Here is a 17,307-nt window from a genome sequence, read left to right as displayed (position 1 = left end):
TTAGTTCAACACCTAAGAACTTTTGGACACAGGAGTTACATTACTATAATGGCAAGAGCTCGAGACATACCAGTTTCCAATGTTCCTCAGTTAAACAATAATTTATCTGCTAATCACCTGAAAATCACTCCCATTCAAAGACAACTTTTATTCAGCCTAACTAAACAGATGTTGATGTGCCCTGCTGCAGAAGAATAGACTCATTCATGTTTATGAGATTTGTTGTCAGTCATTATCAATTTCAATTTTCTATATTGCACACGAACTCAAATATAAGCACTCAGAACTCAGGATACGTGAACATCATTCTATTGGCTTTGAAAAATTGCACCATTTACGTCAGGTCTGAATTTGACCCTCTGTCATTTCAGTACAGCTAAACATAGTAAGAAAACATCCTCTCTCCACACGCTCACAGCAATAAAGCATCTCTTCAGTGTTCACCCTACACATACTTCATAAAATAGTAATAGATACGGGGAGGTGTATGACGATATCAAGAGGCTATGAATGATTTATGTTGTGGTTAAGTATTTTGTACTGAACCCTGGCCTGCATGTACTAAAATATTTATAAAAAGCGAAAAAATACCTCTATTTCCCACAGTGCCTTAGAACTTGTTGCAGAGGTAGCTGACTGACGTAATGTAGTACGAAGGAAAATATGTTGTTTCTTCTCATATTCGTCACAGGTCAGAAACTTCTCTTGTTCTGCATGAAACAACCTAACAACATCTCCCTAAAGTAATATGAAAAAGAAGCATTATTAAGTGGTATGGAAAGCTGCTGGACTCATCCTCTATATCTGTACTAGCTTCAGTGATGTCATCATAGTTAATGTGAAGAAAACATTTATTAGTTTCCTGTTGCTGGAGCAGGTACCAAGTGCAGAATATATAACCTCGGCACTGAGTCTGGAAATCTAGTATAAAATGCAGTAAAATTCACTCCTGCATGACATCCATGTGCTTTTGTGAAAATAAAACTTGATTCAGAGCACTATAACAAATAGCATATAACAGTTAACCCAAAGGTGATTTTTAATTTTAGCTAGTTTTCCTAAATGTGTTTTTCATTTATGACCTATCTTTAGCGATATTTAGGGAAACCAGCTTTCTGTGAAGGCACAGTACAGCTATATGTCATAGCCATAGTTCATAGTTCCTTTCATTGTTCCTCTAATGCATTTTATACTAGAGAGCCAAACCTCACTAACCCTCACTAGACCTGTTCTGACATGGGCATTAGTATCATATGCTTTGGTAGGCTCAAGAAATCTCAAAGCCTCCTCTGTCACCTTCCTTCATCCTCTCAGACTTTCCACACGACTCATTCCCCAACTCCAGCCTCTTCTCAGGCTTCCCTGTCACAAGTCAGACTCCCACTTTTGAACCTCTGTCTCTCCTGGTCCTGGACATCCAGGTTCTCTCAAACTCACACTACTCCACTGCACTTTCTCCCTTCTCAACTCATATTCAGTTCCTGTCCCAGCCTCATCTTCTCAAAAAAATGCAGCAAGAATTTCTTGCTTCATCTTGCCCCTCACGTAGATGTTTGCCATGGCCCTTCCTTTCCTACAGAGCAAATGTAAGGTACTCACAATTATCCCCTTTATTCTATTTGCTCCTATATCCTAAAGCTGCTATTGCTTTGCTCTTCGCTAATATTATCTTTTCATCTTTTTTTTCTCTGCAACCAAAACTGATATGTCCTCTCTATTTATTCCATAGGCATCATTTTTGTTTCCTTCTGCATCTCCCCAGAGCTTGAAGCACTATGCCCAAATAGGTCTACACAGATACACCTTTTCAAATTCTTCCTCAAAACCTAGTGATACCCTCAATACCTACCAAAAATAGCCAGCTGTTAATGACTTATTAAGGTACAAGCGAGAACAAATGAAATTTATTTATTCCAAATGAAAATGTAAGTGATTTGGAGGCACAAAGATGTGCAATCCATCAGCTTATAAAACTACATTGTCTTATTACAGCTATTGTCATTTTCATACTTCACTCCCTTCTGTACCTTGTTATACCTGCTTTTAGCATCTTGGCCTAAACTGAAACATCACAGCTATTCTGTACAGAGCACTTGTCATTCTGGGCTTGAACTTCATCGTTTCTCAAGGATCCTCAGGTGTCTCTGGAAGGGGGAAGAGGCTGGAAGCTTGCACGATCCAGACACGATCCACTGGGTAAGATAGTAACATAAAGGAAAAATACTCTGGCTGGTGTAGGACAGTAGTAAGGGATCTTTGATGGTTCCATGAAGTTCTCATTTCTTCTTTTATTTACTATAGAACTAATGTTTCTATACAGTCAAATAAGGTATGATTTCTGAAATTCAAAAATAATAACAAAAAATATATTATACTTACTCCTTTCAGTACATCATCTCGGTAACTACTGAACTTCATGAACAAAGTTATTTTCCAGCTTGTGTTACAGTTGACAGCATTTACCTTTGAGAAAAAACACAATCAGAGAATTAAAAGGGTTGGTTGGGTTTGGCTTTTTTTTTTTTTTTTTTTTAAAGCATTCTATTCTTCTACAAGAACACACCACTCCCAGGGTAGCAGGAACATGGCTTAGTTACAGACATGTACAGTACCAAACATGGATCCTGAAGCTCTCAATACTTCATAATGATGGTGATGTTGGAGAAGATTCAGTGGGCAAAATGCTATTCTGTCTATTTACAATCACCCAAAGACAACCTAAATAGCTGCTGGAAGAGGACTTACTCTTGCTCATACCAGTGAGCATTTCAGAAACTCATACAAACCTCACGAAGCTCTCAGAGCCAGGAAAAATTGTGCCAAGAATAAGTACATTTCATCTTGTTTTTTTGAGGCCAAGCTGGAACCAATGTTTAATACTGGTACCTAGCCTATGCTGGGGTTCTGGTTACCACAGGGCATAATATGTCTCAGATTGACAATAACCTCTCCACCAATGAACTCACCTCTTTGCAGCCAGGGTTATCTAGAAGTTCAATGTTGCTAGCATGCAGAGGTTGCCCTGCATTGACTGGCATCAGTACAACTTTATCTCCCACAACAACCTGGAAGTCAGAAACAAAATGTAATTTTGACCTATGTATCCAATATAATCCTATCTATCCAATAAAATGAAGTAATGTTACATTTTTAAAAAATGACTTGAATGCATGCTCTAAGAATGGCACTTGGTTAACTTATCTGCAGGCAATTCACACACACATGGAATCTTTTTATTGGCCAGTTCTGTTCATGCGTGCCTCTGCAATTGCTTGGTTTGAAACTTGACACTAATGAGTCCTTGCATTCTCCGTAAGCATGTCACCCAGTTCAGCAGAAACTCAAGACCATGAAATAGATACATGAACCTATGAATTCCAGGAGCAGATCCATTAATCTACAATTTGCATTAAGTACTCTTTATCCCATATATACTGCCAGCCAAAATGCAGAGAAAACTTAGAAAATAATCTGTAGTCAGACAGCAGGATTGTTTTCCCTCTGTTGCTGTCAGCCAGCCTCTTCCATCAATGTCTTTCATTTCACAAAAGCCTTAAGAAATTGCCTTGGAAAAGGTTTTTTTTACCCAATGACTCCTCACTTTGTGTGCCATCTTCTGGCAAATGTCAGGACAGGCTCAGGAGTTCTCTGATTCAGACTACAGAACTGCAAACTAGTAAGGAACATAGAGTGTGTTCATCTCTCTCTGAATTTCCAGTGGTCTATCTCCTTTCCTGTTACTCCCTAAACGATGTTTGGTGCTCAGCACAGGTACCGGATACAGCAGCTGAGAAATCTGCACTCTACAAGATGAAGTCCTAGACTCCTTGCAAGCAAATTCCCATGCCCTTGGAATTATTTAGTTATATAGACAAGGAGAAGAAATATATGAAAATGTCTCTGACCTAAAAAGTGCTTGAGACGTGCATATGGAGAATACAGTTCACACCTAGGAGGGGGAAAAAAATCAATATACAGATTGGTTGGCATTGGTCCTGATTTGCTTATGTTGTTCCCAGCAATTTTAAGTGCACACACACACACAAAGACAAGAAGTGGCTAAATGTGATTTTTGCCATATGAAATGCTGCAGAAGCCATGCTTTTTTGGAACACAAGTCAACAAAAATGTTTTCTGCATTGATCAACACATTTCCTACAAAAAAAAGCAGAGCCCAATCCAGACTTCTGTAACTTCAGTGCAGATGAATTTGGTCCACTTATTGCAGGGGTGAAACAGAAGGTTGCCTGTTCTTTACAAACACAGATAAAATAAACAGTAGCAAAAGACAGTGTCATCATGCTCAGACTACATGTAACAATCCTATTTGGTCCAAGTAATGAGAAAAGTTCACTAACAGAACCAAAAAAAATGATGACAAGGTGCCTTTACAGAACCTTACTTATACAATACATTCCCGCATGCCATGCTTCACACAGACATTACTTACAGCCCGTTTTAAGAAGTTAAGACCAGACAATTCATTAATCAAAAAAAATCAGGCTTGCATCTTACAAAGTGGAATCAGGACTTCAAAATTATTGAAAGTACACCTGGACAATAATAACAGTGAGAGAACACATCATTGAGCATCCTATTTAAAAATGAGTAAATAAAAATAAGTAAATAAAAAAAATAAAAAGGGGAAGATATCTTTTAATGCTTCCTGTGGTTATCATGGAGGCAACCAGTGGAAAGGAGAACTACAAAACTACTCTGCTCCACAGAAGAAACTGCTCTGAGCGGTCATAGTTTCTGTCTCAATCTCCTAACCTGCTTCAAGTCCACATCAGTAACCTGCCCTCAATGCTGGCCAGCTCTGTCAGTTGCCATGGAAGCAATGAGATATCCCATGTTCTTCTACTTTCTTCTTTTTCTGCTTGTTTCTAACCTCCATTAGCGGTAGGGAAGGAAGGGACAGAGATACTTTAAGAGTGCTTGTTTCTTGTACACCCTCCACTAGCAATATAGAAAATGAAAGCAAAGTGAAGAGGGAATCCTTTTTTCTTATGCGTGGAAGCTTTTGGCAAGCTGCAAGTCTGCTCTTTTGAATTCCTCCCATCCAATACCCATGCCCAAATACCCCACCCAGTTCATTTCTGACTCCAAATAATGTCCCTGCATGCCCAAGGCAATGGAGACAGAGCACACTCATGTGCACACATGCCCACATTTCTGCCTGTAGAATTATTCTTTGTGGAGATTATTGAAGAGAACGCAACACATTCCCAAAATTTTGCTCTGAAAAATTAAAATTAACACCAGCTCTTTCTTCTTTTCCTTAGATACCCATAGGCACAGCCAACCATAGCATGTTGCAAACCAGTGGTCAGCTAATAGCTTGACTGGTTGCCTGGACTCTTTCCTCACACATACAAATGAAATCCTTAAAAAATCCTTCCCAAATGAAACCCTGTGTGTATCTGACACACAGCTCTTGAGAATTTAATTCCCAATTCATTTGACAGAACTCTTGTTTTTTCTGGTCTAGATAATAAAATTCCAGAGAATGATGAAATTTCATATTGAAACCAACAAGCATTCAGCTTTTGAACTCAAGATAAACCTTCAAGGTCCTTCAGTCTTGGATGCAGCAGCGTTCTTCTAAATTTATTCAACCCTAGTTGCTGTGACTTGGCGGTGAGGCCACACTGAAACTGGGAAGAGCCACATCCAAAACCCACTGCTTTGGCTTCTAGATGGGGTATCAGGTCTGGCATCACTTAGAGCAATTCTATGATTGCATATAAATTCAGTAAATCCACCTAACAACTACATCCACCCTGTAACCAAGAAGTCGGACCGAATACTCTAGTACAGTGATGGTACAGCACAATGACTACCCGTCACCAGAGGCTGTATTAGCTGTTAAGATGTAGGAGCATTGATTTCAGTTTTGACTAATTATCCAAGTAGGTTACCAGGCACACTGAAGGCTCTGCTGCTCCATCTTCATCACTTTTGTGTTATAAGCACATCTGCCAATCATACTGTTGACACATATTAAAGACTGGGAGAATTAGCAGAATTTTCTCATGGATGGCTGGCCATTCCCAAAGTTTGAGACCAACAATTCCCTTGTCATGCTGTAAGATCAAGTTTTCAAACAACTAAAATGGCAGACAAGCAAAAATGAATTCCACACAAAGCTAATCCTGCTATCAGTGCAAATCTTGCTTTTCAGCCTAACTGGAACCAGCTCTGACCTTAATCAGTCATATCTCCCACTGAAGGAGAACTGAGATATGCAAAAAACATTGCAGAGTTATTCCAATTACTGTAAAATTTTGGCAATATTTTTCATTATTTGCATAACTAACCAGTTGCTGTAGAAGCTAAGCTTTTTCTTTTTCAGAAAAATAATTTTTAAAACACTTCACAAGGCTACACAGCCACAATGACTTACCAGAAAAGTCACTCACATGACTTCCTATATCATAGTTTTCCCCAGACAAAACCACTTCATTTTCTTTTGGATCTACCTTGCCTGGGTTCTCTGACACAGTAGCAGTCACCCAAGCACTCAATACTCACTTCTACCATTCTAGAGACAGATTCTGTAAACACTTTCTAAAATTTATTTTCTCAGGGAAATTTCCTTTTATAGCACAGAAATTGAAAATAGAAGGGAAAGAAAAAAAAAAGGAGAGAGAAAAATTCCTAAACAGAGTAAAGGCCTGATATACCAAGCTAATTCCCTGTGCTGAGAAAGAAGAAAACTGTAACAAATAAATAAAATCTAAACACTTTAAAAGCTAACCTAGTGGCTGGGCAAAGTGACACCAGCTTATGAGGTATCAGGTGCTTCATTATGTGTGTCCTCCAGAAACCAGTCTTTTAACAGGCACCTCTGTGAGCAACTGAGAGGGAAGGGGTGGGTACAAGGCTGGAGCCTCTCTTGGCCTGCGAGGGACAAATGAAAGACCTCTCACATCGCTTGCTACTCCTGTCCCCCTAAACAGCACCCGCCTGGTTTATGAGTCTGTTGAAAGAGTGGAAACCTGTCAGACCACTTTTGAGAAAGCTACTGAAGTCTAGTGTTTAGCATTGGAAGTTTGCAAATAAAATTATCAAGATCTATTTGGGCCTAGAAAGAGGAAGAAAAACCTGGGTCTCGAGACTTCCCCATTTAAAATATAATTGAGAGCTCCCAGCTCTGAAAGGGAACACATCTGGTGACAGAAAATGAGCAACAGGCAGTTTCCAAAAGAGGCTATTAAGTTAAGAGAAAATCTGACAGTTTCCCAGGCCGCCTTTTTAATACAGATACTGCTAAATATGGCCTCATAGGGAACAAAATAGGAGAGAGGTCAGCAGAGATCCATCTGTGGACTGTGATGCTACAGTGATATGTAAACTTTCCAGTCCAGCAAAACTGCTTCCAAACCCTCACATTTCTTATGTGTCCACATTGGTCTCAAATTAAATCAAAACTCTACAACACTGAGGATGACTTTTAAGACCTCATTTTGATCATTCTGCTCTAAGTGTAAGGGCTTGTGATGGCTTTGCAGATCACACTATGAGAACCCCAGGTCTTCACTCTGGAAAGCATGACATGCACTTATTTCCCAGGCATGAAAAATTAAGAAGATGCTGAATTTATGGTATTCTAAGAAATTAAGCCAAAACCTTAAAGCAGTAAGTCACTTCTTTTCTTTCCAAAGATGGAAAGGAATATCAGCTTAATGTTTGATCCACAAAACTTCTCTTGCCTAGCTGAAAGACCATGCAGAGGCACCCACAGGTCTATTCATGCTTGCTCCTTTTCTCTGGAACTGGCTTGGGGAAAAGGGAGAGGTTTTCACATACCCTTCTGATTGCTACATATAACAGGGAAAGACTATGACTTCAGTGGATTCTGACCATTAGCTGGGAATACAATCCTTCCCCTCCTCACAACATATTGCCAAAAGGAACTGCAAGCAACCACACTCATCCTGGACAGCATCCCAAGAGCTGGGTAACCACAAAGTTAATGAGAGAAAGAAAATACATGAGAAAACAGGCATTCCTGCCTGTGATTCTGTGAGGGCTCTTTCACTTAGTACTTCACAAGGGAGGGTGGCCAAACATTCCCAGCCAGGTCCCCAGAATAAAACCATGCAAGTCCACCATGTAGCCTTCTCAGAGGTGGATCTGAATTTTCCACAGTAGGCCCTTAAACAAGCCACAGCTGACTGAATGAAGAACTGAGTTTTGACCTCAAGGTGCAGATCTCAGACCTGTAGCAAAGAGCTCTCCTGTGCTTTCTTCCTCTTACCAATACACAGTATTCCCACTGAAACCTACCTAGAAAATACCCACCTGACAATCAAAAACCAATTTTAGTCACAGAAGCCACTCTTGTGTTGAGAGGGGATAGATTTAAAGGAACCTGTGTATCTTCTAGAGACACTCTCTGCTGACTTTTTCACAAAATTTTGCCTAAAATTTGAGAGTTTAATTAGACACTAAAGGTTCTTAAATAAAGAAAAAATGAAAAACAAAAATATACCAATGTTTTTCCTCTAATGTAAACCAGCATATAACAGGTGGACTTCGCAAAACTGCCCAAACACAGGTCAGCAGAGGCTCAAATGAATGTGGTAACACTTCAGATTCCAGACCATATAGTTTGGTAAAACTTCCAGTTAGATCTAAAAGCTAATAGTCCAAAGTACTGTTTTTTTGTTTGTTTGTTTCCTGAACAATTTACGCCAGTAGCAAAGAAACCATGCATTCTCTGGAAATTTTCTGCCTTCTCCCTCTTATACATTCAGTATTTCCACGTACATTGTCACCTTCACTCCTCAGTTTCCAGAATGGCTGTATATAGAACCAGGACCCCTCATTCCCTGCAGCATCCAGAGACACCCGCATAGCATTCTTCTCTAGTAGAGCTGGCAATCTCTTATTGACTGTGAGGTATTTGTTACTTTTTATGTGCAGTAGCTGTGAATAAATAATAATTTAAAAAATTAGCATAGCTTTTCCTTTTCCTCCCTCAGTCAAAGAGCAGGCACGGGATTTCATACCACAGTGATTTTTCATAACATACATAAGCAAAGACAAAATAAAACAAGAAGAGAGTTCCCAAAGCATACTGCAGTTTAGGAAAACAGATGCTATATAACAGACTGACAGAATTACACCTGTGATCAGTTTTACAACATGTACTACACAGATAGAGCCAGGGTCAATAATAGCGTTATGTTCAGGAACTTCACAAGGAAGTTGTACTGCACTTAAGAACATAACTTCTGTCTCATTTATATGTCACAAAGTACAAATGACTTCAGTGACTTAAAGTGAACTGCACAGCACCTCTACAGTATGATTTTGAAATAAATCTTGAAAATATATAAATAATATATACAATAATATATAAAAATATATATATTTACATTCAGATTCTAGACTACAACAAAAATTACACATAAAATGTAGATTTTGGCACATTATTTAAACATGAATATGTAGTACTTCTGGTAGCCTTTAAATCAGACAGAAAAACACAATACTGTAAACTTTACCAAGTTCTATTTATCCGAGCTTTGACAATCCAGATTACTGTGGTTAGTTTCATTTTCACCATACCACTGAAATGAAACAACTGTTTCCTTTTCAGCTCTGAGAGAAGGCAAATGTATTTTAATAGGTCTACCTGTATGACGTTGCTGTATTTTACAATTTCACCCAACAGCTTTCTGTTCTCACTTTCATTCTGCTTTTGTTCCAGTTCTGCTGCATGCTGCAAAAGAATTATAATTTCTTTAAATTCTGCAAAACTAATATCTGAATTCAGCTACTGGAACAGATAGTGTAAAAAGAAAATAGCACCATATTAAAAATGCCTCCTGCAAGCATTGTTCTACTGAAAAAATTAGTGCCCCTCTCTTCCTACAGCATGATTTTCTGAACAATAATCACCTGACATCATTCTGGTTTTTATTACCCAAAATAGAAACTCATTCACAATTTATTGATCGCACCTGAAATGCATGCTAACACGCCCTACCGAGCATGCTATTTTAAACATTTTCAAACCAGAAAAGTAGTTCCAGGTGCTTTATTTTCATCCCAACAGTGGAAAAAGAAGGGCCTATGGTTACCTTCTCCCTGTCAGCATTATTTTTACTTGTTTTGTAATTACATACAAATGCTTTGTACATAAATTGTATATTTAATATATTGTATAATAAAACAAAACCAGTGGATCACATTTTGCAAGAGTAAGGCCAACCACGACTGGCTGGGTCAAACACAACCACAGAAAGAAATTTCAACTCCTTGCTATAATTGCTCTGTAGAGCTCTAGGCACACACCATGTGCCTTTATTGTGTTTTTTTAACACGATGTACCAACAACCTCTCTACTGGACATGAAACGGTAGCAACCACATTTGATAGCATTGTTTCACTTAGTCTTATGCATCCAATTATAACATCAGGACAGCTCTTTTTCAGTGACAGATTTGCTCCTCAACATGCATATCTTGTATTTGATGCAACATTCAATCTGCCCAAACAGTTCTTGAAACAATAATCTAGTCTGAAAGCAAAGACAATTGCAACTCTGAGGAATTTCCAGACTAAAGCATGGATAGCACCTCTTTGTCCACCCCTCTGCCCAGCTCCTGTAAAGGAGTTCTAAAATAATCACATGATTTAAACCAGGACCCATTCTTGATTCTATTAACTCCATTTTTAACTTTATAAGCAAGTATTATTGCTTTCAGAAGCCTGACAGCACGAAGGCACAGCCCCTAGTCCAAATGAAACCACAGCCTAAAGCAAGACAAAAACCAGGGCTGGGGCAATAAATGCCAGTCAGGAGGTAGGAGAGCTAAGAAAGGAGAAGGCTGCTACTGTGGCATAATACCAATCATGATGGTTCCCAAGGCACTTGTTATTGTTTTTCATTCTATTGTTACTCTACAGCCTGCAGATTGAGATAAGATTGCAAATACAGATGTCTCTTACTTGAAGTTTCTTCAGCAGTGCTGCTTCTGTATGGTTTCCTTGTTTGGCTTGTTTGGCTTTCCAGTACTGCTTCTGGGCTGAATATCGGTTCATAGGACACACCTTGAAAAGGCAGTCTGTAGAAGATTGAAAGAAATACTCATAAGTAGTGTTGAAAGACACTTCCTTCGTTTGTAAGTACGCTTTGGTTGATTTTCTTTTTCCAGAAATGGCTTGGTTATGACAATGTTCAAGTGCAGTCAGAAAACAGTTTGATGGAAGGAATACTATAAACAGGGTGGTATAATATCTGAGTTGACCATAAAGCCTTTGATGCATCACACACTTCCCCCTGAGAAACCCCTCTGCAACCCCTGCATGGCTGGGAGCCTGCCCACATGCTAGACTGCCTCCAGCTTTGTTAGCACTCTTTGCTGCAGCACAAATTTACAGATGCGTTGTCTGAAGGCATGTGACTTTGGAAACTTGAAATAGTTGTCTCGCTTTCTGTATGTCATACACCTGGTTACCCTGTTCCTTTTGGCACAGCTAACACAAAGGATTACACAGACATTCAGCTGCAAGCTATCACAAAGGTCAATACACTGTTGCATGTGCCTGCTGTAAGATTGATTAAAAAAACTAGCAGTAAAAACAACGTCACAGAAAGTGAACTCCCATGTTCGCCTTCCCAGCACCCAGCTGACCACAGCTGAGTGTCAAAAGCTCCTCACTGCAGCAGGGTCCTTTCCAAAGCTTTGGCTGCTCATCACAGAAAACCTCATTGCAGCTCTGCCACGGTGTGGGAGGACAGATGTTTTCACTGGCCCTGGCAAGAGCACAGCCCTGTAGACCTTCCTCTGCCTGCCTGCTCTCCAGGTACTGCCGCCACACGGCCCTCTACCACACTGCCTTATGCCGGGGCTGTGCTCACTGCAGGGACTTGGAAGGATTACTCTTGCTTCATTTCCTGTCACAATACTCACATTTAATGGCAAAATTAGTGGGATGTCTGAAGAATACACTCCCATGATAGCAGCCAGCATAATAGTAATAAGAGCACACTGACCCAAGCAAGAACACAATCCCACGGCATTTGGATCAGTGAGGTCCCAACACGGCCTACTGTCTTTAACGGTGCTCATCTTCACACCACCATCCAAAACTAAATGCATAAAACTAACAAAAAAAAATATGAAGAAGATGTTGGCATAGGGAGTCTGTGGAGGTTGGTGAAGGGCCCTCAGGCATGGCCTGGTTGTTGCCAGCACCACCATGCTGGGCCCACCTCTCCTCATAGGCATGGCCTCTATCTACGTGTCCTGCAACTCCAGCTGTGCTCATGAGAGGACACCGGGGCTGAGACAGCATGGACGGAAGTAACGGCACCCCCAGGCACTTTGTTCTCTAAGAGACCAGGCAAAAAGAGAGCTGTGGGGTGCTTCCCATAGTGCCTGTTCAATTGTTAATGTTAATTGGCAACGAATTAAATTTCATTAAATTCCCTAACTCAAGACTTTGGGCTTTTTTCGGCCTGTGACAGTTCTATAGCCTGGAAATTGAGGCTCAGGAACCTCTAAGTTAAATGGTTCCTCCAAATCTGACTTCTTTTAAAGTGATAAAAGATACCCAGTCTTGCATGACCCTGAGCAGCAATTACTCTAACAGCCAGACTTGAAAGACATTTTCTTTAGCAAATGCTGGTAATGATCCCTTCACACCCCAGAAGAAGGGAGTGGAAAGTATTAATTAGCAAACAGAGTTTTGCTATGAGATTAATAAGAACATACAGGTTTGTATGTGTATTATAATACAAAACTGTCCCCTGACACAAGTTGGGATTTGCAAGTGCCAAAGGGAGGTCCCAAATTGTTAGCCCTCCATATTTAAGTGTCAAGCACACTCTGAGAATTAACTCACCCACAGAGGAGAAAGATCTCTGAGGAATTCCTCCCTTTCTCCGTGCTCTGTGTTTGGGTCTCACAAAGATAGGGACCAAATAGATTCTATCACATATCACAGAATAATTTAAAAACAGTTCTCTCTACCCTCAGCTCTCCTGCTATTGTCTTGGAAAAGACTACCTTTCCAACAGCACTGTACAGTCAGCCTCACCTCTGTTGCAAAAGGTGCTGCAGTACTAAGCAACAACCACAACATCTGGACTAAGTACATGTTCCAGATATGCTGGATCAATGTGTAAGTAACCCTGCTGAATTTACTGACCTTGCATGTCATTTTTAAATGCTGTGGAATCTACTCATACACTCACTACTGTCACAAAAATGTCAACAGGGGAAGCTATGGAGTTCTAATCAGAAATCACAGCTTGAGTTTTTAATCACTGTCAGGTTGGCAGCAGATGGCTTCTATTTGACAATGCTGTTTACTCACCATCTAATTCCTAGACTGAGTTTACATCTGCAGTTGCTAACTATGCTCTACCATCCACAACAGCAGGTGGGAAGTCCTGTACATCACATATGATGAGGAAAGTTTCCTAAATCTGTTCCACCCTTGAACGGAAATTCAAGTGTCAAACTCATAACACCTCTCTATAGAAGATGCTAGATATGAAGGCAAATCTTATTCTCATTTTAAACACTGACAATTCAATGTAATTACTTTTCAATGCAGGAAAGAAGAAGATATTCAGTTCAATGTATCCAACAAATCACGATTTGTCAGGAGTTACCGAAACCAAATTGCAGTAGGAACACCTCTGTACACAATACAAGAGGAGAGGGAAATCTAGCATGAAGATTGGCCATGTCCTTACTAAATACATAAAATGAACTCTCATTACTTAGCAAAATAAATCAGGCAGGATTCTCAGGTACAAACAGACACAGTTAAGCACAGCTATCTAAAGCTAGTGCTGCCAAAACCACTAGTAATACTGTGCCACAAGTTGCTCCCAGCACCTGCATCCCCCAGAGCTAACTGCTGCAGTGCTGGCTCTCATTACACAACCTAAGCTGCAATGCTTTTGGTTCTGCAAACTTGTCATTTAGTGTCTCATATATTGGCCGAAATGCCACATATTGCATATTGTCACATCATGACTTCAATTGCATTGCCTCCTCCCTTCACAGCAGTCAATCTTCCTTCAATACCCATAGGAGCAAAATCTGTCCACAGAAAGGCCACCAGTAGAAGTTTCCTTGACATTCACCAACAGGCCTGACTGGTCTGCTCCCTAATCACAGGCCTGTGCTGCTTTTCCTAGAAGAAAATGTTACGAATCTTTATCGAAGCAAACCCTGCCACCTTGCAGAGATACTTACTTTCATTCAAAGGAGAACATTTACAATGAGAACTCTATTACACAGCCCAAAGTACATGAAAACCCTCTGGATAACTTTTACAATACTCTGATCAGAAACAAAGAAGGCAAAAAAAATTACACCACCCATCCCCCCCCAAAAAAAAACAATCCATACTGTTAAATCATACTGTATGTTGAAGAAGATCATAGGACAAGAAATCAGCTATTATTTTCTGTAACAGTCTACAATTAATGTGCCTTCTCAGAACACATCTTGAAATACTTTTCTAAAGTAACTGTACTCTCTTTTTATAGGATCAGTTTTCATTTCTCAGTTATTCCACACACATCCTGCTACTTCAGTAAACACACAGCTTCCCACCTTCATGCAGAGTGTCAAAGCACAGTACTACCACACTGCACAGAAATGCAACACATATATAGACATATCATCATTACTGCAGGTTTATTTTTCACAAAGTTGGGTGAATATTTCCCAGTGATACTTCTTAAAGAAATGGAAACAGAACAGTTGCTACATAGCCTCAGCCACATAGCTAAATCTACAGCCACGCTGCAAAAGTCTTCCTGAGTTTCAGTCTTATGCTTAAAAGTTGTGCTTCCAAGAACTTATTTTAAAAACTATTATTATTTTCTTCAATTTAGAGAAGAAAAAAACTCATACTCTTTGTTTCCATACAAGATCGGTTTTGTTGTTTTGGTTTTTTTTTTGCTTGTTTGCCTTTTTTTTTTTCCCAGATACCAGATACATTAAAAATAGTTCACCTGTTGATTTTTTTTTCCTCTGGTCTTTTATAGTTACTTTTATGAGAGTAACAGTAGAACACTATATTCAAGCTTTGTGATCCTAAACATCAGGAAAAAAAAAAAAAGCAGTCCCTGCCCTATAGAAGCTATAGTTTAAATGAACAGGAAAGAAAAGAAACTGAAAGCAACTTTCTTTACTTTATGGAGCTTTGCATGAATGCTTCTCTTCCTTGGGACACAAGTTAAGTAGGCACTATGAAAAGTAAGCAAATTGCTTTAAAGCAAACAGCTTAAAAGTATCATCCAATTTCACTTACTAAACTTTCATGTATTTAATTTCTGCAGTTCCATCAATTCTTTCATACCTCCAAAGGCAAAATCAGAATTGCCTATGCACAAAGTGAAAGATGAAAAAAAAAATCTCCTCTCCCACTCTTCCCCACACGCTTACTTTTTTAAAAAAATGTACAAATGCTTATAAACATGAATATTTTTAAATGAATAAAATATTATAAAAATAGGTTTTCTTTACAAAATGCAAAGAAAGGGGAACTCCTCTCTTCCTCTCCCCGGCTGCAGAGGGCTCCCCCTTACCTAAATGAACCTTACCCTCCTATACTACACCTTGGCTTGCTAGAAAGTAAGAAAATATGACAATTTACCACTGTGGAGAGATATATCAATTACTTATTTTATAAGGAAAAAAATGGCATTTATTAATTTACTACCAAAAGATGGAAAGCAGCAATTCCCAGAGTGCAGGAAACAATCCATAGTGGATGCACTCAGCACCAAACTGCCCATATGTCTAAGCCTGCAAATGTGCACAAAATTTAAAGAAGGTAATAGTGGGTAGAACAAACATATACAGCACGTCCTCTGAACAAAAAACAACTATACCCAGGAAGTCTGAAAAGGAAAAGAACTCCTCTTATACCTTTTAAATGTTTCTTGATATTGCATAAGGATGGCTTAGAACAGTATTTGTCATTGCCTTTTTTTGTTGTTGTTGGTAAGGTATTAGAAATTCAACTCTTAGCCATCACAGAAGATTTTCAGTTACGTGGAGAACTAGCAAAATTATGGTTTTACTCAAAGCAGCAGAATGACAAATGGGAAGTGGTAGGTCTATTAAATCAAAATGTGTACCAATCTACTTGTTTTGAGGAAATTACAAAAAGCTAAAAGGAGCTGACATGAGAATGGAAAGAGAGGAATAAAAGGGAACAAGGAGGAAGACGTGGGACCATGAAGAATCATAAGGTGGACAATGGAAAAAGCAATCAGGAATCTGAGAAGAAAATGAAAGTGTCTATCGAACTGAAACAAGGAGAAAACCTAAGAACATACCACAATGATGTAGGAAAAGGCAAGTAAAGAAAAAAATGGCAGAAGGCAGAGGAAAGGATGGAAAGAGGAAAGGAGAAGTACAAGAGGAACAGACTAAACACCGAGACAAAAGCAAGAAATCGCCTATTTGGGAACTCAAACATTGACTACATTGCAGGTGCCTCAAGAAAAAGAAGTATGAAATGCAGAGAATTTAAAATCAATTTAAGAACTTAAGTCATTTTCGTTTCAAACTAGAAAAGACTCCTGTGCTCCTTTTTCAGAGTTGCTAAATTTGACCAACAAGCAGGTCTTACCAGAGCCATTTTAGACCTTGGAAGCTGAAATTGTTTCCCACCAGAGATAACAACATCAAGCTGAAGCGTGCTTACGGTCACAGTTTAGGGAAACTTGCAGTTCTGTTGCTCATGATATGCCTTTTCTTCATGTGAACATGATTTATTGCACGCGCTATTCTTCCTAGTAACAGTGAATCTGCTCCTGTAATGTGGAAAGCATTTCCACCATAACACTAAGTGCTTTAGCTCATAAACTTCAGATAGAATTAGGACAAGAAGCACCTGGCTTCATCCGTCCCTTAAATAGAACCGCAAAATAGTAAATGCTTCTTTTTTTTTCAACAGACTTCAGGAAACATGTGTCGGACCAAATTCTGCCCTCCTTTACAGTGATGCAAATCTTGATGTGCATACTGTTGAACAGAAAGCCACTCCAGAGTCATTCCAGTGCGACTGAAGGGGAAATATGGAACACAGCTTCTTTATATGGACAGAAAATGAAAAGGAGCCACTGCTTTCCTTAGTTTAACAATACTCTGTTTTGTAGGATGTTCTGAAACAACTAGAATAGCTACCACCCACTCCAAAAAAAAAAGTAAACACATAACAAAAATGAAACTGCTATTTTGAGACATCTCTTTACGTTGGCTTTCAGTTCAGACCAATAGCTCTGTACCTAAATTTGATCTCTGAGTGAAC

The 17,307-nt window shown here is 39.3% G+C and overlaps 1 protein-coding gene across 1 annotated transcript in view; it reads right to left on the bottom strand.

Annotated features, from left to right (window-relative positions):
* Positions 1-17,307, bottom strand: part of ITPR2 (inositol 1,4,5-trisphosphate receptor type 2) — a 268,862-nt gene that overhangs the window by 216,527 nt on the left and 35,028 nt on the right. The window contains 6 exon segments of the mRNA XM_035540839.2: positions 592-738; positions 2,380-2,463; positions 2,967-3,065; positions 8,776-8,934; positions 9,647-9,733; positions 10,966-11,081. Coding sequence (XP_035396732.1) covers positions 592-738; positions 2,380-2,463; positions 2,967-3,065; positions 8,776-8,934; positions 9,647-9,733; positions 10,966-11,081 — 692 coding nt within the window.

This window comes from Cygnus atratus, chromosome 1 (assembly GCF_013377495.2).
Source record: "Cygnus atratus isolate AKBS03 ecotype Queensland, Australia chromosome 1, CAtr_DNAZoo_HiC_assembly, whole genome shotgun sequence".
Classification (NCBI taxonomy): Eukaryota; Metazoa; Chordata; class Aves; order Anseriformes; family Anatidae; genus Cygnus; species Cygnus atratus.
The sequence above is the reverse complement of the archived record's forward strand: the minus strand, read 5'-3'. Positions and strand labels throughout refer to the sequence as shown.